Here is a 24,294-nt window from a genome sequence, read left to right as displayed (position 1 = left end):
CCAACATCTCCCAGCCTTCGACTTTTTGAGGGTGCTAGGCCTCATGGCATCCTGCATCTTTCTTGTGCCAGAGGCTCGCCTGAGAATGAGATCTCTTCAGTGGGCACTGAGAACTCAGTGGTCGCAATTCTCAGGAAGAATGACAGATCTCCTCCGGATTCCAGACAAGGTAGCCCGCGAACTTCAATGGTGGGCCTATCCAGAAAACATCTTGAAAGGAGAACTGTTTTGGCAACCATGGCCGGAGATAACAGTAGTCACAGACGCCTCACTCACGGGGTGGGGAGCACATATCAACGACTTGACCATCAGCGGTCGTTGGTCCCCATCTGAGTCCAGACTACAAATCAACCTATTGGAGCTGAGAGCGATCAGACTAGCGCTGAAAGCTTTCCTGCCATCAGTTCAGGGGAGAAATGTCATGATAATGACAGACAACACGGTGGCCATGCACTACCTCAACAAAAGAGGAGGCGTAGGATCACTGCCACTGTGCAGAGAGGCGATGCAGCTCTGGTTTTGGGCAATCCAAGAAGGAATCTCTCTATCGGCAGTCTACCTAGCCGGAGAGAAGAATTTGACAGAGGACGCTCTGAGCAGGCAGAGCACAGTCTCGCACGAGTGGGAGCTAGCTCAGGAAGTCCTTCAAGAGATCTTGGCCCTTTGGGGAACCCCTCAGGTGGATCTGTTCACCACAAGCCCCAACAGGAAGTGCGATCCGTTCTGTTCAAGGGAATTTGCCCCGAGAGGAGCTCTAGGAGACGCGTTCCTAGTGGACTGGGAGTTTCCACTCCTTTACGCGTTCCCACCAGTCCCTGTTATTCCTCAAATGATCAGGAGGTTGAGAAGATTCCAGAAAACCATGATCCTAATTGCCCCCGATTGGGCCAGCAGAACGTGGTACCCGGACCTTCTAGATATGTCCATCTGTCCTCCAATCTGTCTTCCACTCAAAGAGAATCTTCTCTCGCAGAAGGGAGGTCAGGTTCTCCATCCAGACACCAGAACCCTCCACCTTCACGCTTGGCTTCTGAAAGAGTGAGGTACATGGATTGGGATCTCTCTGATGACGTCATGGAGGTGTTGCTTTCGGCCAGAAGGCCAGCAACAAAGTCTTTATACCGCTGCCGTTGGAACAAATTTTGCAGCTGGTGTAGGGAAGAGAATATCGACCCTTTTTCATGTGGTACACCAACGGTGTTATCGTTTCTACTCTACTTGGCTAACTCGGGCCTTCAAGTTGGCACTGTAAAAGGCTATCTCGCAGCGCTTTCTATCTTCAAGCGCACTGCGGAGGAAACATCGTATTTCAAACTTCCTCTAGTGGTACGATTTCTCAAGGGATTAACTAATGTTTATCCCCCAAAGCCATTCCAGGTTCCCTTATGGGACTTAAATTTAGTCTTAAACTTCCTAATGGGCACTCCATTCGAACCACTTCATTCTTGTTCGCTGAGATTTCTAACACTTAAAACTGTCCTATTGGTAGCACTAAGACCTGCTAGGAGGGTGAGCGAGCTACAAGCTCTCTCCTGTAAACCCCCACATACAAATTTCCACAAGGTCAAAGTTGTCCTACAGGTGAAGCCTAATTTCCTCCCAAAGGTGGTTTCTGAATTTCATATTACTCAGAAAATTACCTTACCTTCGTTCTACCCTCCTCCCCATCCGGGGAAAGAGGAGGAAAGGCTACATAGGCTGGACCCAAGGCGAGCTCTCAGCTTTTATATCAGCAGATTGGCTAGGATCGGGCAAGCAGACCAACTGTTTGTAGGATACTCAGGTCACAAGTTGGGACTACCCATAACAAAACAAACCATCTCCAGGTGGATTATTTTGGCCATTCTGGAATGTTACAAACTGGCAGGGAAAGAGCCACCCCAAAAGCTCGGGGCTCATTCAACCAGGGGTATCGCAGCCTCTTCGGCTCTCCAAAGAGGGGTACCGGTCCGAGACATATGTGCGGCTGCCATATGGTCGTCCGCACATAGATTCACAAAATTTTACAATCTGGATTCCTCCACTACTCAAGAGACCAGATTTGGCAAGGCTGTATTACATTCGGTCCATCCCTAAAGGGATACATAATATTCTCACTCCCACCTCCAATTACATGCCACTGCTATGGGAGTCTATCAAAGATAAGGAATACGTCGGAGGACACAGTCCCTTCGAAGAACAAGTTACTTCTTATCTTGTAAAGTTCCTTCGATGGGATGTTCCTCCGACGTATTCCTTATCGCCCCTCCCATCCATCCCTGCAGTGATACTTCCCTTGTGGTTGCAGTTTACGCTCCTTCAAGGTCAATAACCAATTCAGGCATGACTTTTCTTATGCTACAAAATGGAACTGAGCAACAGGCGCATCGCGTGGCTATTTATGGGCATGGTGACGTAGGCGCCGATACGGTGGCCGTCGAGGGACATCGACTCGGCGGACATTGACGCGCAGCGCCCTCTACAGAAAAAATTTCCGAGGCCAGCAAGCTGGAAACGTATTATCAAAGATAAGGAATACGTCGGAGGAACATCCCGTCGAAAGAACGTTACAAGGTAAGAAGTAACTACTAATTGTTTTCTGGATTCAACTGAACATTTCTACTTTTGTTACATAGCACATTTGGTATGTGTACTCAAAATGTGTGATGCTTCTTGGTTAAATACAGTAAATTAAGTCATTCTGAGGTTGCCTTGGTTTGAAACGAGTAATACCCTGCAGTGTCTTAGTGTATTGTGTGGAGTATTCCAATGTGTTTACTCAGTGACTGCATGAGACAAACGCATAAATAACATCAACTGCACAAAGGCTTTGGAAAGATTCATGCTCGTTGGTCCCGATGTCTTAAGTGTCTTGAATCCACTACCCTACATTGCTGTTGCTCGTAAGGTGTTCATACAATGTAAATACAAGTCAATTTAAGTGATTTATACTTTTAAATGTGCTTACTTTTAAAGGTTGCTCAGTGCTCATGTTGAGACGAAGAAGGTAAAGGCAGTGCCGTTTTTGGAGCCAGGGGTTTCCTCTATTGACGACTATTTGCAGTCTCTTAAACTATAACTTTAAAGGAGCGCAGAACAGAAAGGAGCTCATGTTGCTCCTGATCGTAATTTGACAGCGGTGAGCTGGTACGTTTGCATCCAGGCGTAGCCAGGTCCCCACTGCCAAAATAATTTGCACTGCAGGGGTGCGAGTGTTAAGGGCAGAAAGCAGCGTAGAAGCATGTATGCCACTTTTTGCCCTTCACATTTGCACTCCACAGCGCAAAGTGAGTAAACGCTATCTGGTATGCTGGCATGCCAGGCAGCGTTGACTTTTCATTGTGACCACCGCTTTCTATACATGCATGGCAAGATGTGCTCATCAATTAAATGAAACCCCACCCTTCCATGATCGCATGGCAGGGAGCATGTACAATGGATCCCTTGGGGTCCGCCTCTTTTATGCTAGTGTATAAAGCTGGTGGACCCCATATGGATCTCCAGCATTTGCGCCAGCATGAAAATCTATGCCGGCACAAAGGCTGCATTTTTATGGCAGAGAGGAAGGATGTGGCTGAAGCGCAAGTTGTGTTTCGCTCCTCCTTTCCGCCAAACAACTGAATGAAAATGTGGTGTGACATGACAGAGAGGCGTTAAAGCCTTACTCAAGGCCTTTCCCCCTTTCCCGGCCGTTACACCACTGACAAGCCTGATCCCCAATATGTCACAGCTCAAATAACACGCCCTCCACTAAAAGGTGGAGCAAAATGCATATCTACTCAATTGCTTCCGGCCCAAGACCGAGCCCAGTCTGCAAGCAGGCTGGTATTCTCAAACAATCTCAGGAGGCCACGTACATCCTCCATGTCCTTCAACTCACGAGTGCTGCAGGTGTCTAGCAACGTTTTCCCATTTATGACCAAGGCAGTGGAATGATTTCACCATTTCTCTTTTTGAGTCCCAAGCGTCCATCTTGGTAGGAGCATCTCAACGCGATTTCATGCGACAAGAATGTAAACATTTGTTTGTGGTATTGAGACACGGGGGTCACATGACTATTCCAGTGCTTCCATATTATAGCTGCTCCGTTTAGTTGTTGCAAAGGTTTTTTTTTGTATGTCTGATGGCATGAATACCACTCTGTTCAACCCACTGAGAGTTTATTTGCGAGACTTCTGAGCGAAATGTCACAGTTCTATTTTTTTGAGTTCTCATGATTTGGATAATCTTCCACTTTTTCACTCATACTAGACTTGCTACTTTTATCCTTGGAATACACAACAGGGAACATAGCGCACTGGATAGCCCCATGCCTGAAAATCCATTGTGCAAGTAGGGCCCAAGCATCCCTACCCCACTGTTTGGACAAAACCCATAGCCTTCTTCAAGAAGCCGCACTGATCACCTACAAAAAATGTACAGAAATCCGTCATTCTGTCAGTTTCCCTTAAAAGCCGCAAACATTCTGCCCGATTTCCTCATAATAGTGTTAAACCCTTTTCCCATGCCATATTGCTTTCTGTGCAGTTTCCCCTTCCTGACGTGTGAGGCTATACCCCACACCCAACACACATCTTGGGGTATTGTTCTGACCATTCGAATTAGGCACCACCATAGTAGCCAGCCCCCCAAATCCATAAGGAGCCATAAGCTACTGGATGAGGGGCCTAGAATCTGGAGGATTCTGGACCACTGTTTGGTAACCATCTGGATTAAGAACTCTGGGACATTGAAGGGAAAATCGTAAAAGATGTCAATAGTAAAACCATTTGAGGATAATCTCACACGCTTCAGAGCTAGAGTTCTCCAACCTTTTGTTACAACTACATCAGCCCTAGTCAGCATAGCCAGTGGTGAAGGATCATAGGAGTAGTCAGCGAAAACATCTGGATAGCCTTTCCGTAGGTTGCCTCCCCCTGCTCCACCACAAAACGTAGGTCAGTTTGTTGGCATGTATAAGATAAAGGCAGACTAGATGAGCACTGAATGAGGTTGCTTGAAATGAGACCAAGCTGCTTCTCTTCACTCCCCTTTTAATGAAGGACATTTCATAACTTCACGTCCATCTGCAATTCTGAAGCACTGCCATGACGCCACGGCTCACTTACAGCACCAGCATGACAGAAGCTAGTATGTACGCTCAGATCTTATGGCTAAAAAGGAACTATCCTGATTAGGAGGGAATGCTCGCAAGATTCCTGGTGTTGGGTCCACCTCCCTATAGTACTACTTCCCTAAATGCTCGGTATAGGCTGGAGGTGCATCAAAGCCCTGCTTAGATTCAGTTGTAAGCAAAGTGTTGAGTTTCTTTGTTCCAAGTTAGCATAAATGGAGATGCTTTTCATGTTTATCAATTATATTTTTATCTGTCGTTTTTAGGCCTTGGAGGAGGCGCAAAAGGCTATCCAGCAGCTCTTTGGCAAAATTAAGGATATCAAAGACAAGGCAGAAAAATCCGAACAGATGGTGAGTTGTCAAGTTTTGCTTGGAGGGATGTGTTTTTGGAAGTGTTTTCCAGGAGAAATAGCACTTACTGGTGGTTTATGCCTGAGGCCTAGTTCTAAATAAGTGATAATTGTTCTAGGGTTCAGTCATAGTGCAACTACCAACAGAGCTATTCCTGTAAAACAATAGCACATTGGGAGTACCCCGAAGAACTCCTTCTGTAGATGTGGTAAACTTGAGTCCTAGCCTTCCAGATGTTTATAACAATGGCAGCTGTGGGGGCAGAGCCAGCATTGAGACTGCAGCGAGGGACTACCTAAGAGGAGATAGACAGCCTGTGGAATGAGAACTCATAGCAAGCAAGGAATTCTATTCCGACATACTCTCTCTCAGTTGAGCAGAATCCATAGATTTGTTTATCTCCTAATAATGCCCAGAGTCAATTTCCAATCTCTGAGATTCAATAGAGATCCTTGAAAGTGGTACTTGAAAGAGGTTGTATGTGATATTAGTGTTTTTAAAACCCAGTTTTACAGAAATGTTGAACAAAATAAAGAGTACTTTAATATTGTGCACTGATAAAAATATCGTTCTTAAAACATTCTTGGAAACCAACGATCTGCAGGAAGTTAGGGAATGAAATATTTGTAATTTTTGTAGACCTCAGTTAAAAAGAAAAGATAAATATACAGGCATTAAACAAGCAGTGAAACTAAAAAACATACGGAAACGTGTAAGTCTTCTTACAAAGGCGACATAAGGATCACACCACTTTAGCCTGAGTGAGGCATCTGCTCAAGGAAGTAAGATTATTGAGCTCTGAAGCCAGACACATTTCCAAAGGTAATGGGCAGAATTTCAGGTGAGGGTCAAAAAGCATGCAGAATAGTTATTTATACTGTGCAGTAAACTCTGGAAAGGTAGAAGCTTTGCCATATCTACAGAGTGTTGCTTTTAACTTAACATAATTAGAGAATGTATGTTCATGTTCGTTATGCCTCGAGTACTTGTTACCCAAAAACTGTCATTTTACTGTGCACATTAGAGTTATTGTTTATGCATGGATACTCTGTGTTTCAACATTCGATTTTATATTGCCAATCAAAGTACAAAACAGCAATACATTAATTCAATGTTAAAGCAGCAACTTTTATTTGTGCACTGTTTTCATCGGCACCCCTAAAAGACTACTTTATGTTCTAACTAGCGGTACCATCCGGTGTTGCCCGGGTCAGTAGCGAACATGCACGTGGTGGTCTCCTATAGGCTTGTGTGTGTTTAGCATGTGATCTAAGCAGATTCCACAAGCCTCAGAAGGGATACATTACTCACCGTAATCGTATTTTGAGTGGATTGTGTCCTCCAACATATTCCTCATCTTAGATGTATTCCATCCAGCTTTGCTGCTCTTCGGAATTTTTTTCGACAGAGGGGACCGTGCGTCGATGTCGTCGAGTCAATGGTCCCTCGAAGGCCTCCGTTGAGGGTGACGTCATCGGGTGTATAAGTAGCAGGAGCGGCGCCCGTTGGCCTCAGTTCCGTTTTTCCGCAGTATACGTTGCTTCGGACATTCGGCGCGCCTCGAGTTATGTGAGAATATATAATAACGAAATATGTCCTTGTCATCGACGCCGACCACGACCCCGAAATCGGGATTCAAAAAGTGCAAATCATGCGGGTCAAAAATGTCGATCACGGACCAACATGGAGAGTGTTTGTGGTGCCTCGGAGAAAGCCACGACATGGAGGCCTGTACGAAGTGTCAGGCGATGACGGGGAAGGCCTTGCGCGAGAGGAGAGGAAAGCTACAGACAGGTCGAAAAACTGATCGAAAAACCTCTAGCGTTGAGTCGCGATCCCGTGAGGCGAATTCTCCTCGACGCGAAAGGCATCGATCGAGGTCCCGTAGCGATTCCCATCGCTCGTCTTTGTCAAAAAGATCAAAGAAACAACGCCACAGGTCTCCCTCCACCTCGTCGTCAGACGAGTCTCCAAAAAAGATTAAATGCCCCACGAAACATTTGTCTGCTGAAAAGTGGGAAGCATTCAGGGTCAAAATGATGGAGGTGTTTGAAAAAGCAAAGCCTCGGTCCGCCCCTTCTTCGGAAGCCGACCGGGAGCGTCATCGCTCCGACACTCGCACGCCCTCGAGTTCGAGTGATCGAAAAAGGAAGGACCTTCCTGGACGCCGAGTGAAAAACACTGGAGTCGAGTCGACCGCTTGAGGTCATCGACACCGTCCTAGACACATCATACTTCGAAGGGAAAATCTTCGAAGGTCGCCTCGACACCCTCGAAGCAGACCCTGTCAACGACCACGGTGTCGTTGACGCTGTCGACACGGTTATCGACGTCGACGCCGAAACCCTCGGCGCCAAAGGCTCCAGCCAAGCCAGGGAAGCCAGAAAAAGAGAAGGATAAGGTTACAAACTGTATTGTCCTCAGAGCCCGGTACTAGAACTCTTCCGCCTCCTCTCCCAGAGAAGGTTTTCAAGCCTCTCCCCAGAAAGGAGTTTTTCAAATCCCTGACCTCAATTTTTGAGGAACAGGAGAGATCTGATGAGGAGAATGTACCTTTTGGGCTGGAATATGGCACCACAAATGTCCCAGAATGCTTGATTTCAGAAGAAAGCAGAATGAGGGACTTGGTGGAATCATTACACAATGCAAGTGGCATTGACACATCTCCTGAAAACGAACCAGGAGAGCATGCCAGTCCATCATACCGTCAATTGATGACAAAGGTAGTAGATTACTTGGGATGGGCTAGACCATCAGCCCAATTCACCCGGGATGATTTAACAGATATATTGGACCATGGTCCCACCGAAGACCCAGTACTACCCTTTCATGTAGCCCTGCAAAATAGGGTGGCCAAGAATTGGGAAACTCTGGATTCTATTCCTCCAGTAAATAAATCCCTCACCTCAAAATACCGCCCGGCCAGTAGCGACCCCGGCTATCTGTCCAAACACCCAACTCCCGAGAGTCTGGTCATACAGGCAGCCACAGCTTCTAACAAACTTGCATACCCGTATATCCCTCCAGACAGGGATGATAAGCGTGTGGATGGTTGGGCACGGAAGGTATTTTCAGCCGGGAGCATGGCATTAAAATCTGCCAACTCCACATGTGCCTTGGCAAAATTTTCATACTCTCTTTGGGAGTGCATTGCAATGGCGGCGGAGCACATACCAGAAGGGGAAGAAAGGGAAAGGTTCCTAGCCATCGTTCCAGATGGAAAGGAAGCCATGCAGGAATCCCTTCAATCTGGATTGAACACTGCGGATAGTGTAAACAGGTCCATGGGCACTAGCACGGTAATGCGCAGATTTGCGTGGTTACGGAAGTCGGGTTTCGCACCGGACGTACAGAACCGCCTTCTGAACATGCCTTTTGACGGGTCTCACCTTTTTGGCAACAAGGCTGACGAGAGAAAGCAGCTGCCACATCTTTAGGAGCTGCTATTAGGCAACCTCAGCCTTTTCGTGCGCAAGGACAGTCATGGAGGGGACGATCCTATCGTTACTACACCTCATATGGAAAGACGGGAGGAATGGCCAGTCAAAGGGTCCAGAAAAAGGCCACTCGTGGTGGACGAGGAAAACGTGCTAAACCAGCTTCAGCTGCAGCCTCTCTGCCATCAGCGGCTGCAACATCTGCCACAAAACCACGTTGAGGACTTGCATCACAAAACACCTGTAGGGGGCACGCTGTCACAGCATCTGCAAGAATGGCGAGCCATTACTTCAGATGTTTGGGTTCTAGAAATAATAGCCCAAGGTTACTGCCTTCCTTTTCTAACGCAACCTCAAAGCAATCCACCAGGGAGACACCCGTTGAAGTCTTCAAACCCGCTCCTACAGCAGGAAGTTTTAACCCTGCTGGAGAAAGGTGCTATAGAACCAGTACCTGCAGCGGAGAGGAACAGGGGATGGTACTCCCCATATTTTTTGATCCCCAAAAAGGACGGAGGACTGAGACCCATCTTGGACTTAAGAAACTTGAACAAGTTCCTCAGAAAGGACAAGTTCAAGATGCTTTACCCTTTCTCAGATTCTTCAGGCCCTTCAACTTCAGGACTGGTTGGTGTCATCGGACCTCCAGGATGCTTATTTTCATGTGCTGATTCATCTCAAACACAGAAAATACCTGATGTTCGTAATTGGCGACTCGCATTATCAGTTTCGAGTCCTGCCATTCGGGTTGACCTCCGCCCGAGGGTCTTCACCAAGTTAATGGTAGTGGTGGCAGCGCACCTAAGGAGAGGGGGGATTCATGTCTACCCATACCTGGACGATTGGTTAATCAGAGCGCGTTCTGCCGAGCAAGCACTGGATCATCTGAAAGTCACCTGCCACTTCCTCCACAAACTGGGCTTCTCCCTCAATTTCAACAAGTCACAGGTGACACCTTCCCAACAGCTTCATTACATAGGAGCTGTATTAGATACGTCCTTGGGAAAGAGCTAGCCTCCCAAGTCAAGGGCTCAAGATATTCTTCAGATGGCTTCCAATTTCCAAAATGCCCAAAATCTCCAGGCTTGCGACTTTTTAAGGTTGCTCGGCCTCATGGCATCCTGCATCTTTCTGGTGCCAGAGGCACGCTTGAGGATGAGATCCCTTCAATGGGCCCTAAAGACTCAATGGTCCCAGTTCTTGGGTCAAATGACGGATCTTCTTCAGATTCCGAACAAGGTCAGACAAGACCTTCTATGGTGGACCTGTACAGAGAACATCCTAAAAGGAGAACCTTTTTGGCAACCATGGCCGGAGATCACAGTGGTGATGGACGCCTCCCTCCTGGGGTGGGGATCTCATGCCAACGATTTGACAATCAACGGTCGCTGGTCTCCATCGGAGTCCAAACTACATATCAACCTTTTAGAGCGGAGGGCAATCAGACTAGCGCTGAAGGCCTTCCTGCCATCTGTCAGGGGAAAGAATGTCCTGATAATGACGGACAACACAGTGGCCATGCACTACCTAAACAAAAGAGGAGGTGTGGGGTCACTACCCCTGTGCAGAGAGGCAATGCAGCTCTGGTATTGGGCGATTCAGGAGGGAATCTCTATAACGGCAATTCATCTAGCCGGGGAAGAGAATATGACAGCAGATGCTCTGAGCAGGCAGAGCACGGTATCCCACGAATGGGAACTGGCTCAGGAAGTCATTCAAGAGATCTTCGCCCTTTGGGGAACCCCTCAAGTAGACCTGTTTGCAACCGGAATCAACCGAAAATGCGAAAGGTATTGCTCAAGGGAATTTCCCCCGAGAGGAGCCCTGGGGGACGCGTTCGTGGTGGAGTGGAATTTCCCACTATTGTACGTGTTCCCTCTGATTCCCGTCATTCCTCAGGTCATCAGGAGGCTGAGAAGGTTTCGGAGCCGCATGATCCTAATTGCCCCGGATTGGGTCAGGAGAACGTGGTACCCGGACCGTCTAGACATGTCCATCTGTCCTCCAGTACGTCTTCCTCAGAGAGAGAACCTTCTCTCTCAAATGGAGGGTCAGGTTCTCCATCCAGAGGTCAAAACGCTCAACCTTCATGCTTGGTATCTGAAAGGCTGAGATACAAGGATTGGAACCTTCCAGATGACATTATGGAGGTGTTGCTTTCGGCAAGAAGGCCAGCAACAAAGTCTATATACCGTTGCCATTGGAAAAAGTTTTACAACTGGTGTTGAGAAAAGAATGTCGATCCTTTCTATGTTCTATTCCGCAAGTATTATCTTTCCTTCTGACCCTAGCACATAGAGGTCTGAATATCGGAACAATAAAAGGTAACCTTGCAGCGCTTTCAATTTTCAAGCGCTCATCGGAAGAATGCTCCTACTTCAAAATTCCTTTGATAATACAATTCTTAAAAGGACTCACTAATGTGTTTCCTCCTCACCCATTTCAAGTACCGATCTGGGATCTAAATTTAGTCCTAAAATTCTTAATGTGTGCTCCTTTTGAGCCTATGCACACGTGCCCATTAAGATTACTAACGTGGAAAACTGCCTTCCTGGTTGCTCTAACATCAGCAAGAAGAGTGAGCGAATTGCAGGCACTGTCTTCTGGGCCACTCTATACTGTGTTCCATAAGGACAGAGTTGTGTTGAGGATAAAACCATCATTTTTACCGAAGTAATATCTGATTTTCATTTAAGTCAGAAAATTGTCTTACCCGCATTCTATCCTTTCCTCCTTCGAAGGATGGGGTGGAGATTACACAGGTTGGATCCGAAAAGAGCTTTAAGCTTTTACATCTCTAGACTTTCCAGACTTAGAGTGGACAACCAGTTGTTTATAGGCTACACAGGAAGGAAACTGGGTCAATCGGTGACAAAACAGACAATTTCACGCTGGATTGTGCTTTGCATTTCAGAATGCTACAGACTAGCTCAAAAAGACCCTCTGGAAGGGTTAGGGCTCATTCCACCAGAGGCATCGCCTCCTCCACAGCCCTTCAAAGAGGTGTTCCAATAAGATCCATTTGCGAAGCAGCAACTTGGTCTTCGCTACACACTGTCTCAAAATTCTATAACCTGGATGCTTCCCAGTCTAGGGAGATAACTTATAGAAAAGCAGTACGATACTCATCCATCTAAGTGTATCGAAAAATCTACCCCCTCCTCCAGAGGATTTGTCCATACTGCTTTGGGAGTCTATCTAAGATGAGGAATACGTTGGAGGACACAATCCACTCGAAGAACAAGTTACTTACCAACTGGTAATGTTCTTTCAATTGGATGTTCCTCAACGTATTTCTCATCGCCCTCCCAGCCTACCCCTCTGTGGATTTTCCGGGTTATTGCCATCTCAAATCTCGCAAGGCTCATACCTGTCTGCCGGCATAATCTACACAATACAAGATCAAAGATAAAAAGGGGAAAAACAGAACTGAGGCCAAAGCGCGTGCTACTTATACACCCGATGACGTCACCCTCGACGGAGGCCTTCGAGGGACCATCAAGTCGACGACATTGGCGCCTTCTGCCGAAAAAATTTCCGAAGAGCAGCAAAGCTGGATGGAATACATCTAAAATGAGGAATATGATGGAGGAACATCCAATCGAAAGAACGTTACCAGTTGGTAAGTAACTTGTTCTTCTGATGCTTGTATCTGCTTAGATTCACATGCAACCCACCCTTCCTCCCCTCTGAGAGAAGGCGCATGGATGCTTGTAGTCTTATCTATCTATCTATCTGCTTGGATTATCTGTACTCACGCTACTCCTCATGCTACCTCATGTCAGAAAAAATACAATTTGAGGGTCCTAGACGCCTGAGGGAACATGGGTATAGTGGACGTCGCACTAGGGATTGTATTACTGGCACGCCCTGTGTCGATGTCCATTTTTGAGTTTCGAAAAACAAACTGTAATACTCTGCAGCTTCCACTAGATGTCGGCCTATGCACAGCATGTGAATCCAAGCAGATAAAAGCATCAGAAATACAATTACGGTGAGTAATGTATCCCATATATATTTCTGAGTCTTGTGGAATCTGCTTAGATCATGAGGTCGGATCAGAATCTCGACGCCCATTTTCGAGTTTCGAAAAACAAACTCTAATACTCCGCAGCTTCCACAAGATGTCAGCCGACAATCCTTTTATTTTTTTCTCCATTTATATTGTCGTGACATGCTTTTTCAGACGAAGGGCCCGATGTATAGAAAATGCACATAGACCACGCAAAGTACTCTGCGCGTAACACCACTTTGGTGTACTTGCACGCAAACGCATGTTATGCGCCATCCACATATTCATGGAATTTGAGCCGCAAAGTTATCCTAGATGCAAGTAGAGTCCGGAACGCCCAAAACACGCCCCCATGCAAAGCAGATCTAACCACATATACCGAACTTTGCGCAAACCGCATCCCCGTCATCATGCACCCTGTCAATACTGCAGGCCGCTACCCCCCATGCAATCAAGGCAGCACCCCGGTAACACTGCGTACAGTCCCCCGTAACTCCTAACTGCACCCAGATAAAGTCGACCCCTCGTAAATCTGTGTGTAAACCCCCATAAATGATGGCTACACCCTGCTACTCTGCATACACGCACCCCTAACTTGAATCGCAACCTAATCTGCGTGCCGAAATCCCTAAATTCCTGACTGTACCTTACCTTTGCACATTGTTTCCTATGCGATTGGGACTTTGCGGGTCCTTTAATGTGGCGTTAAGATCCCATGCTTTGCTTGCTTCCTCACACGACGTGACGTTGTGTGGTAAGATCCATGAATACGCTTGTGTTTGCAAATTGCTGGTCATGCGATTCCTTTGCGTAGCCCATCCCTTGACACGCCCATGTAAGTCCTTGTTCGAGTGGATTGTGTCCTCCGATGTATTCCACAACTATGACAGTTATCACCACAGCTGTGCTGCTTTGGAAATTCTTTCGGCATCTCGGTTCTGTGTGGATGTCAATACGCCCCCTCGAGGACCTCCTCCGACGGCCGACGTCACCGGATGTTATATGTAGGACGCACGACGCCCATAGCCTCAGTTCTGTTTTTTTACGCGAACGTGTTCGCTTCGGAAACTCGGCGCGCCTCGGTTCTTCTCCGGTTGAATCGGTTCTTCGTACTTGGTTTTGTGAGAATCATGTCTTCGTCTTCTACCCGAGGTCGGGCTTGAAGAAGTGCTGCTGCGGTTCCAAGATGTCGCTAACGGACCCGCACAACGCCTGCCTGTGGTGCCTCGGCGAGGACCACGCCACCGATGACTGCGATGAATGCCAGTCTTTGACGTCAAAGGCCTTGCGGGAGCGGAAGAAGTTGTCTGTAGGTAGGGTTTCCAAACCCATAAATCGAAATCCGCTGGGCTTTCGACGGGCGATTCGAGGGGCGACTCTCCGCGTCGGCGTAAGTCCATGGGGTCTCGGTCCCGGAGTGGTTCCCGCCATTCTTCTGCCTCTTCTAGGCACTCGCGGAATGCACCGTCACCGGTCGCCTTCCCCGTCCTCGTCCAAGGACTCCGCCAGACAGCGGGTAGCTTGTTCCAACAAGCATTCATCTCTGGCGGAATGGGACGCATTTTGTAAGGAGATGATGGCAATTTTTGAATCGCAGGGCTCAGTTTTGTCTGCGCCTTCGAGAGAAGCCGGAGAGGAACGCGCTAGGGCCACCGCTTGCACGCCTTCGGGCTCGGGCGGTTGGCGCGATCATCGGGAGCCGTCGAGGTCCCAATCGGACAAGGTAGATCGCTCTAGCCATGCCTGCTCCAGGTCCCGGTTCTCAACGCCTTCGAGACCGTTGGAGTCTGTGAGGCCTTCTAAGCAGGCATCAACTACATCGGCACCATGTCCGTCGAGGGACTCTCTTGAGGCTCTGCCTCCGAGGAAGTCATCGGCGCAGAGGCCGTCGAAGGACACGCTCGGGGCTCCGGCCTCAAAGCCGTCGGCGCCTCGACGTTCTGGACACCTTTTGAGGAGGCTTTATCGGAGGTGCCCCGGAGACCGGTGGAAACCCTGAGTAAATCAGTGAGACCTGTGTTTGAGCCTTTTTCTGTGCCCTCATCCAGGGATTTATTCCAGCCTTTGGATTACATCTCAGAGGGGGATGAAGGGTCAGAGGTGGAGGGGTTTGTTCCTCCTGGGGTTCCTGATGACCTGTTATCAGGTCATAGCCAATTGGAAGACCTTTGTCAAGGTTTACATGACACAAGTGGTCTTGATACCTCCCCGGAGGTTGAGTTTGGCAGGCCTGAGCCCGGTACACATTCTGACTCCACGTACAGGTGCCCCATGTGGAGGGTGACGGAGTATCTGGGGTGGTCTGTTCCAACTGTGGATTTTCTGCAGGATGACCTGACAGATATCCTTGACCAAGGTCCACCCACTGACCCGGTATTGCCGTTTCAGATGGCCTTAAAAAGAAGGGTGGCGGCGGCTTGGACTGCTCCGGAGAGTCTACCAGCAGTAAATAAGTTGTTAACAAAAAAATACCATCCAGCCAGTGGCGACCCCTGCTACTTGTCCACGCACCCCATTCCGGAGAGTTTGGTGGTACATGCGGCTACAGCCCCAGCAAAGTAGGTGGATTACCCTACAATCCCTCCTGATGGGGACGACAAACGCTTTGACGGTTGGGCGAAGAAGTTATTTTCTTCTGGGGGTATGGCTTTAAAAGCAGCCAACTCCGTTTGTGCCCTTGCAAGATTCACACTCACTCTGTGGAATTGTGCATCTTTGGTGGATGAACATATTCCCGAAGGGGAGGAACTGGATGGTTTTCTTGTCCTCGTTCAGGATGGCAAGGGTGCCATGTGTGAATCTGTTCAGTCGGGTCTAGGTGTAGCAGACTGTGTCAACCAGTCCATGGCGGCGAGCACCGTGATATGCAGGTTTGCGTGGTTGCGGAAGTCGGGGGTTTGCTCCTGATGTACAGTCCCGGCTTCTCAACATGCCCTTTGATGGTGACCATCTTTTTGGCAGCAAGGCTGGCGAGAGCCTTGAGAGGTTGCAGCCCTCCAAAGCTGCAGGGAAGTCGTTGAGCGCTGCAGTATGTCAACCTCTGCCTTTTCATCCTAGGTAACAGCAATGGAGGGGAGGTTCCTTTCGACACTACTCTTCTTTTGGTAGAACAAGGGGAGCTGCCAGTCAAAGGGGCCAATGTAGCAGTACCAGAGGAGAAAAACAAGGTACTGGAGGTGTCAAAACTGCTCGGGCAGTTGCCTCTTTGCCCTTAGGCACTGCCACAGCCGCTTCCGCTCAGTCATGAGGCCATGTCCCATGGTTTGTCGTTTGCGGGAAGGCTGCCGCAGCATCTTGTAGAATGGCGTGCCATTACTTCAGATGTGTGCGTTCTGGAGATAACAGCCCACGGCTACCGTCTTCCTTTCCGGCAGAGGCCTCCCGCCAATCCACCGGGTAAGGTCTCTTTGAAGAGTACAGATCCGCTCCTTGCGCAGGAAATCAAATCCCTGCTGGATAAAGGCACCATAGAACTGGTGCCTGTAACGGAGAGGAACAAGGGATGGTATTCCCCATATTTTTTGATCCTGAAAAAAGACAGGGGATTGAGACCCATCATGGACTTGCGTGGTTTGAACAAGCTCCTCAGGAACGGCAAGTTCATGATGGTTACTCTCTCTCAAGTCCCCCAGGCCCTTCAACTTCAGGACTGGTTGATGTCTCTCGACCTCAAGGATGCTTACTTTCATGTGGCGATTCATCCCAAGCACAGGAAGTACCTGAGGTTCGTGGTTAGTGACTCGCATTTTCAGCTTCCGGTCCTGCCGTTCAGATTGTCCTCCGCCCTAGGGTCTTCACCAAGCTAATGGTGGTGGTGGCAGCGTATCTCAGGAAAGGGGGGGATTCACGTCTACCCCTACCTGGATGATGGGTTGATCAGGGCACGCTCTCCCGAGCAAGCCCTGGATCATATGTCGGTCACCTGCCACTCCCTTCACCGGCTGGGCTTCTCCCTCAACTTAAAGAAGTCCCACTTGACACCTACCCAGCGGCTCCAGTACATGAGAACAGTGCTCGACACATCCCGGGGGCAGTGTTCGCCTCCCCAGTGAGGGCTCATCACATTCTGCAGATGGTGGACAAGTTTCAACATGCCCAGAGTCTCCCGGTGTTTGCGTTTTCATGGCATCCTGCATTCTACTGGTGCCAGAGGCACGGCCGCGGATGAGATCTCTGCAGTGGGCTCTCAAGATGTAGTGGTCGCAGTCCTCGGGCAGGATGTCTGATCCCGTTCAGGTGCCGCCCTCGGTCGCCCAGGATCTTCTGTGGTGGTCCGTCGAAGGCAATCTGACGAAGGGGCTCCATTTTGGCTACCCTGGCCAGAGGTGATGATCGTGACGAACGCATCACCTCACGGGATGGGAAGCTCATGCCAACGAGTTGACAGTCAGCAGTCGTTGGTCTCCGTCGGAGTCCAGGCTCCATATCAATCTGTTGGAGCTGAGGGCTGTCAGGCTAACCCTGAAGGCTTTCTGCCGTCTGTGCGGGTGAAGAATGTCCTGATTCTGACGGACAATACAGTGGCCATGCACTACCTCAACAAAAAGGGGAGGGCAGGGTCTCTTCCACTGTGCAGAGAGGCGATGCAGCTCTGGTACTGGGCCATCCAGCAGGGAATTTCGATCTCGGCAGTTCATCTGGCCGGAGATAAAAACGAGGCGGCGGACGCTCTGAGCAGGCAGAGCACGATCTCTCACGAGTGGGCGCTGGCTTAGGAAGTTCTTTAGGAGATCTTCGCCCTTTGGAGAACCCCACAAGTGGATCTTTTCGCCACCACTGTCAACCGGAAGTGCGAAAGATTCTGCTTGTGGGAAATTTCTCCAAGAGGAGCCTTAGGGGACGCGTTCGTAGTGGAGTGGTCCTTCCCACTGCTGTACGCGTTCCCTCCAGTCCCCGTCATTCCGCAGGTGTTGCAGAGGTTGCGAAGGTTCGGTTCCCGGATGATCATCATTGCTCCGGCATGGGCCAGGAGAGCATTGCTCCGGCATGGGCCAGGAGAGCGTGGTACCCGGACCTTCTAGACATGTCCATCTGCCCTCCACGTCGTCTTCCCTTCCGAGACGATCTGCTCTCACGGTAGGGGGGATTGAGTTCTCCATCCAGAGGTCAATTCTCTCAGCCGTCATGCTTGGTATCTTAAAGGTTGAGATATAAGGATTGGGACTTCCCTGAAGACGTGTTGGAGGTGTTGCTTTCGGCCAGAAGGCCAGCAACAAAATCCCTGTACTGTTGCCGTTTGAGAAAGTTCTGCGACTGGTGCAGGGTACAGAATGTGGATCCTTTTCAGTTTTCAATTCCTGTGGTTCTGTCATTTTTGCTTTCTTTAGCCCACAAGGGCCTGCAAGTGGGTACCATTAAGGGTTACCTGGTGGCGCTGTCCATATTTAAGCACTTGTCTGAGGAGTGTTCTTATTTTAAGATTCCTTTTGATTTCTCAGTTTCTGAAAGGGCTAATTAATGTGTTTCCTCCGTCACCTTTGCCCGGTTGGGATTTGAACTTAGTTTTAAAGTTTCTGATGGGAGCTCCGTTTGAGCCTTTACATTCTTGTCCATTGAGACTGTTGTCCTTTAAGACTGTATTTTTGCGGTTACTTCCGCTCGCAGAGGGAGTGAGTTGCCGGCACTATCCACCAAGCCACCGTTTAGAGTGTTCCATAAGGACAGGGTTGTCCTCAGGGTTCGTCCTTCTTTTCTTCCGAAGGTTGTGTCGGAATTTCATTTGAGCCAGAAGGTAATTCTTCCGGCCTTCTATCATCCTCCGCATCCTGGTAAGGAAGAGGAGAGGCTCCATAGGTTGGATCCCAGGAGAGCTTTAAGTTTCTACATTTCACGCATGTCCCAGTCAGAGTGGACGATCAGCTATTTGTAGGATACGCTGGAAGGCGTTTAGGTCAAGATGTTTCTAAGCAGCCCTTGTCCCGTTGGATCATCTTGACAATCTCTGAATGCTACCGTCTGGCGGGTAAGGACCCTCCGGTGGGTTTACGGGCTCATTCCGGTGGGCTTACGGGGTGTGGCTGCCTCCACTGCTCTGCCGGGGGGTGTTCCCATTCGTAATATTTGTGAAGCAGCCACATGTGCCTCTGTCCATACTTTTGTAAACACTACTCCCTGGATTCTATCCATGGGAAAGATTTGGCCTTTGGTAAGGCGGTCCTCTATTCTGCAATTTGATTGGGCATTCTAAAATTTTAAATTCTTTTCCCACCTCCATACGTTGTACTGCTTTGGGAGTCTGTCATAGATGTGGCATATGTCGGAGGACACAATCCCCTCGAAGAAAGTTACTTTCTTACCTGGTAACGTTCTTGCGATGGGATGTTCCTCCGACGTATTCCACATCGCACCCTCCCAGCCTGCCCCTCTACAGAATGTCTTATGCGATTGCAGCTTCTGTTTCCGCAAGGCTTTCTGTAGTAATACTGGCAGAAGATTGGTGCCACACGTTCTGGGAAAAAACTACAACTGAGGCTACGGGCGTTGTGTGACCTACATATAACATCCGGTGATGTCGGCCGTCGGACGAGGTCCTCGAGGGGGCGTATCGACGTCATCAACGCAGGATGCAGAGAGCGAAAATGTTTCCAATGCAGCACAGCTGTGGTGATTGCTGTCATAGATGTGGAATACGTTGGAGGAACATCCCATCGAAAGAACGTTACCGGGTAAGAAAGTAACTTGTTCTTTTCCCTCTTTCTGTTTAAGGAATAGGAAATATGCATGTTCTGCCCCCTATTTGTTTTCTTGCGTAGGCCTGTCCCACACTTTGCTTGGAGTCTCGCACAGATCGTCCGACTGCACCCAAAATACGCACGGATCTGCGCGAAATCCCTGCAAGGTTGTGGCAATGCACGCAAAGTCTGTTCCATGAATCGACGAAAAGGTATTTGTGTGCTGATAAGTGTGCATAGTCACTTTTCAGCGCACAAATATTTCTGTAAATGAGGCCTTAAATGTGCCAATTATTATAGAGTTCCAAGATCATTGCTTGAAAGTAATCATGCATTCTATCACCTGATAGCTCTTTCGTACATTTTAGAATCGTGTTTGAGGTTTACATTTAGGATGGCCCAAAAGGTTGGGGGGTGGGATGCTTGGAGCCATAGATGGGGAGATTGGTGAATTTTAAGATGATGTGATATGATAGAAGTCATTTATAATGCGCCTGTACAGATGTGTTTCTAGGCGCGACAAGTCAAGGGAGGGTATGGATGGAAGACAAAACAAACAATCTTACTAGACCTTGCGCCTCATTACGGGCACGGCATTAACCAGGGTTGCCACCAGACCCATCAACAATTACCGCCGCCTAACTTCACGGTGCCATTGGGAGATTACAACTCCGGCAGCTGGGAAGTCAGGCAGCAGTAATTCTGTTAATCCCCATTCCTATACAGTCACAGGCACCATTGCTAAATGTGCCAGTTCTTCCGTGACGACTTTGATTACCATGACCGCTGCGCCTGGCAGGGTCAGTCCTGTCGGGCACAGCGGATCTTGTTGGCAAACTCATAGTTTACCAGTCCTAAAATGAGGGTGCCTGTGAGTTTACAGGCACCCTTGTTTCCGTACCAGCAGGGTCATAATGAGGCCCCTTGTGTCATTCCGATCGTGCAAGTGCGGTAGAGCAAGGAGAAAGGGAAGGGAAGGTAAGGGGATGGGAGAAGTGCAAACGAGATGGAAAGGGAAAGTGCGATCAGGGCAGCATTGCTCTGGGTAAGTGCAGCCAGGGCAGCGCAGCTCTGGGTAATTGCAAGTAGGCTGTAGGCTGTGGGCTGTAGACGTTACAGTAGCAGCCCCTAATGCGCGGCAAGCCCGGAGACAGTGCAGGGGAGACTGGTCATAGAGGATACTGGTATCCACTGAGACTCTTGAGGGTATCCAAGCAACCAGTCAGTCTGGCAGATAGGTTAGCAGAGGAGGGAGATAGAGAAAGCAGAGGAGAAAGGGAAAGTGTTGAGCTGCTTTTGGAACTTCTGGTGGTATGGCTCAAATTTGAGAGGTGCAGGAAGGAAGTTCCAGAGAGAGGCACCTGGATTAGTTGCAGAGGGCGGAGAGTAGAGGAAGGCAGATTACAAAAGAGGCTGTTAAAGCAGTCCAACCTAGAGAGAACCAGGGCTCTGGAGACAATGAGCTTCTGGGAAAAGAAAGAGTAACTTTGAGGAGGTGCAGCTGGTAATGGGCCAACTTGGAAAGGTCTGTGATGTGAGGAGAGAAGGAGAGAGTGGAGTCGAAGATGACCCCAAGGTTTTTGGCTCACAGGAAGGCTAAGGAAGAGGGCCCATGGAAGGCGGCCAGAGTGAGAGAGGGAAAGCAGGGGCCCCGATGAGAAGGATCTCTGTCTTACTGGCATTAAGGCAGAGATTGTTAGAGGCGCACCACTCCTGAATTGCGGATAGACAGTCAGGTATGGGAGGAGGCTGTACTGAAAGAGAGCTGCACATAACACTGAAAGTTGGAGTAGAAGGTAGGGATTAGGTGGGCCAAAGGGGCCACTCAGAGATTGACGAGCCAGGGTGAGAGGTTGGAGCCCTGGGGGAGGGGGGAGATATATATATACATATCAGGTTGGACCTGTTAGGGTCAGATGTCAGCCTCTCTAGGGCCTGTTCTGTGATGCCCAGGTTCTCAGTCAATTGATCAGGATGGTGTGATTGACTCAGGGCTTGCAAAATCTACTAGCCCACTAGCATTGGCTAGTAGTCTGTATGAAGGGCGAGTACCATTTGCATGATACCCGACCTTGCTGGCGAGTATGGGGATGTTAGAAACTTATTTGTCATTTACTGGAAACGCACTTTGCAGTAAAAGGCAAATACAAGCTTCACTGATCATGCTTTACAGCATTCCACCAAATATTAAGTGTGCTTAAGGCTGACATGCACCAGTTTACAAAAAGCACTGGTAAATATTTTGTAACTAGTAACCTTGGGTCAAGTGCATTTCTCTTAGGTTGAGTATGTAAACTAAGGAACTTGCCCTGCAGGTCTAGTGGGATTTTTAAGAATTTGCAAGGTCTGTAACTGTGTCGAACGCAGAGTAAAGGTCAAGGAGGATGAGGACAGAGGGGGTGCTGCGGTCGAGATTGGATAGCAAATTTTCACGTGTGTTCAGGAGAGCAGTTTCCATGCCTCTGGCTACTCTGTCAGCACACTCAGAGAGGAAGGGGGCAGCCTGCCCAGGTGGCCTGTAGATGGTGGCCAAGGTAAGAGAGAGAGAGGCCAGGAAAGATAAATAGCCTGCAGACCAGGCAGTCAGAGGAGGAGTAGGCCTGCTTAGGAATGAGAGGCAGGGACCCATTCCATAAAGATGAGCTCTACTCTCCCCCACCCCCTCTGCCGGTTGGTTCTGGGCACGGAGAGGATCTTGTAACAATCAGGGAGGGGGTGTGTCAAAACCTGTGACAAAGCTGGCTGTGAACCAAGTCTCCGTGAGAGCGAGGACATACAGGTCAAGCTCTTTGAGAAGGTTGCTGGTGTCAGAGGAGTGTTTGACAGCAGAGCGAGAGTTGAGAGTCGCAACATGGAGCAGGTTGGCACATTTGAAAGACCTCCATGGGGGTGGGGGTTTCAGGTTTGAGGTATACCCGGAAAAATTGCAAGAGAGGGCCTGATAGTGGGAAGAGGTGATAGCAGGTGGTCGCAAGGTAGCCAGAGAGTCGGCGCAAGAAGAGGGTGCAGAGGAGCTTGAGAGGTGCTAGTGGGAGTAGCAGGAGAAGGAAGGAAGTTAATAAAACGCGGAAGACGCCTATCAAAAAGGAGGATATTGGGCCGAGGGCCTGGACCAAGAAAGTCCCATTCAGGTAGTCATTAATGATGGTCTTGTAGAAGTGGAAGAAGGCCAAGAGGATCTCCCACTAAATGCCACCATTGATGGGAGAGTAAGAGATAGGAGAGAGAGCTGAGACCATATGAGGGGTGCATTAGTCGGTTGAGGGAATGACAAAGAGGATGTCAGTGAGAGTTTGTCTGGAGGAAGCACTGATGTAGGTATCAGCGATAGGGTGCCGGGGTTTGCAACCAGGATGTCCCTCTTGAACTTCATCCTTCCATGACTTAGTGAGAGGGATAGGATAGGAGATGGAGTAGCAGTTAGAGAACATGGGAGAAATGGAGAGCTCCATAGAGGAAACGAGATGGACGATGGGAGGAGAAGGGCGTGAGAGAAGAGGGTGAGACGCACAGCCCAGCGCCACACAATGCAGGATACTCCCGAGGGCGGGGTCACAGCAATAGAGAAGACACAAGAGGAGAAAAAATAAATGACTCACATAGGGAAGAGTAGCCTAAAAAGGGGAAAAAGTTTTCAACACACGCGCTGCAGTGCAGGCAGAATTCCTTAAGCAAAATTAAAACTTAGTGCCTCGAACCACCCAGCCTGTAAAAAGAGTAAATGGTTGGTTGTTATGCACTACATGAAAAGCCACCTTGCGAGTTCCAGGATCATGGAAGATATGCCCTGCGATCAACTGGCGCCTCAGCGACTTTTTCCATCCCGATTTTGAAAACTATTGCAGGTGCCATATTTATTTTAAAATTCTAATTGTTATTAATACTGACATTTTAGTTACTGAAAAGTGTAGTGGATGGTGAGGAATGTTGCAAAAGGAAAAGCGTTAGGGATTTGTACACTAGCACCTGGAGCGTATCTCCATGCGCAGAATGGAATTACCATAATGAATGATCTTGAACCCAAATAACCAGACAGACTCAAAGAATATGGCAAAGTATTACTTTGTCAGCCCAAATACAGTAGGGAAATCTTGTGATCATACAAAATGCAGCTCATTCACTCTCTAATTTTTGATTACACAAAGACTTCATACTACAATGTATGTCAGCTATGACGTCATCCTACATGGCATAAAACACCTATTTAGGGGAGGGATTGGTTAGGGGATGATATGTTCTTATAGTATGTATGAGTGTTAATAACATCATTAGCTGCCTCTTATCTAGTAGGCACACCTCAAACGACCCCATAAATACGTATAATACTGATTATAGCAAAATACTAACAGCGGATTGGCTTTTGCAACACTGTATAGCATGCTGCTTCATAACCACTCCGGATTGGTTGGCATAACTTCCCAAACCTGAGCTTTTGGCTCGCTAGTAGCACGTGAACAAAACAAAACCTAGGTGCATAGAACAAAGTCAGTCCACTGCCCACTTTGGTCAATTAGCCTACCATCTCTCATCAGTTAGGCCACAAACCAAGACTTCTCCTTCATAGCTGACCCTGCTAACTGTTTTCTTCTCTTGGAATTTTAAAGGAGTCCGGGTACACCACTATATTCGTCTGAGGCTTAATGAATAGTCCTCGTAATCTGTTCTTGCACCACGTGTCAGTTGACCACGAATATGTCCATTTCGTCCTTTGATTTACTGCTATTCAGTC

General features: G+C 48.5%; 1 protein-coding gene across 1 annotated transcript in view; it reads left to right on the top strand.

The window, feature by feature from the left end:
* VPS53 (VPS53 subunit of GARP complex) overlaps nt 1-24,294 on the top strand; it is a 1,349,775-nt gene that overhangs the window by 337,704 nt on the left and 987,777 nt on the right. Inside the window, exon 5 of the mRNA XM_069615168.1 lies at nt 5,359-5,445. Within this exon, the coding sequence (XP_069471269.1) occupies nt 5,359-5,445 (87 nt within the window). The remainder of the gene's footprint in view (nt 1-5,358; nt 5,446-24,294) is intronic.

This window comes from Ambystoma mexicanum, chromosome 9 (assembly GCF_040938575.1).
Source record: "Ambystoma mexicanum isolate Mex_15411 chromosome 9, UKY_AmexF1_1, whole genome shotgun sequence".
NCBI classification, from domain to species: Eukaryota; Metazoa; Chordata; class Amphibia; order Caudata; family Ambystomatidae; genus Ambystoma; species Ambystoma mexicanum.
Note: the sequence above shows the minus strand (reverse complement) of the source record. Positions and strands in the feature narration are given on the sequence as shown.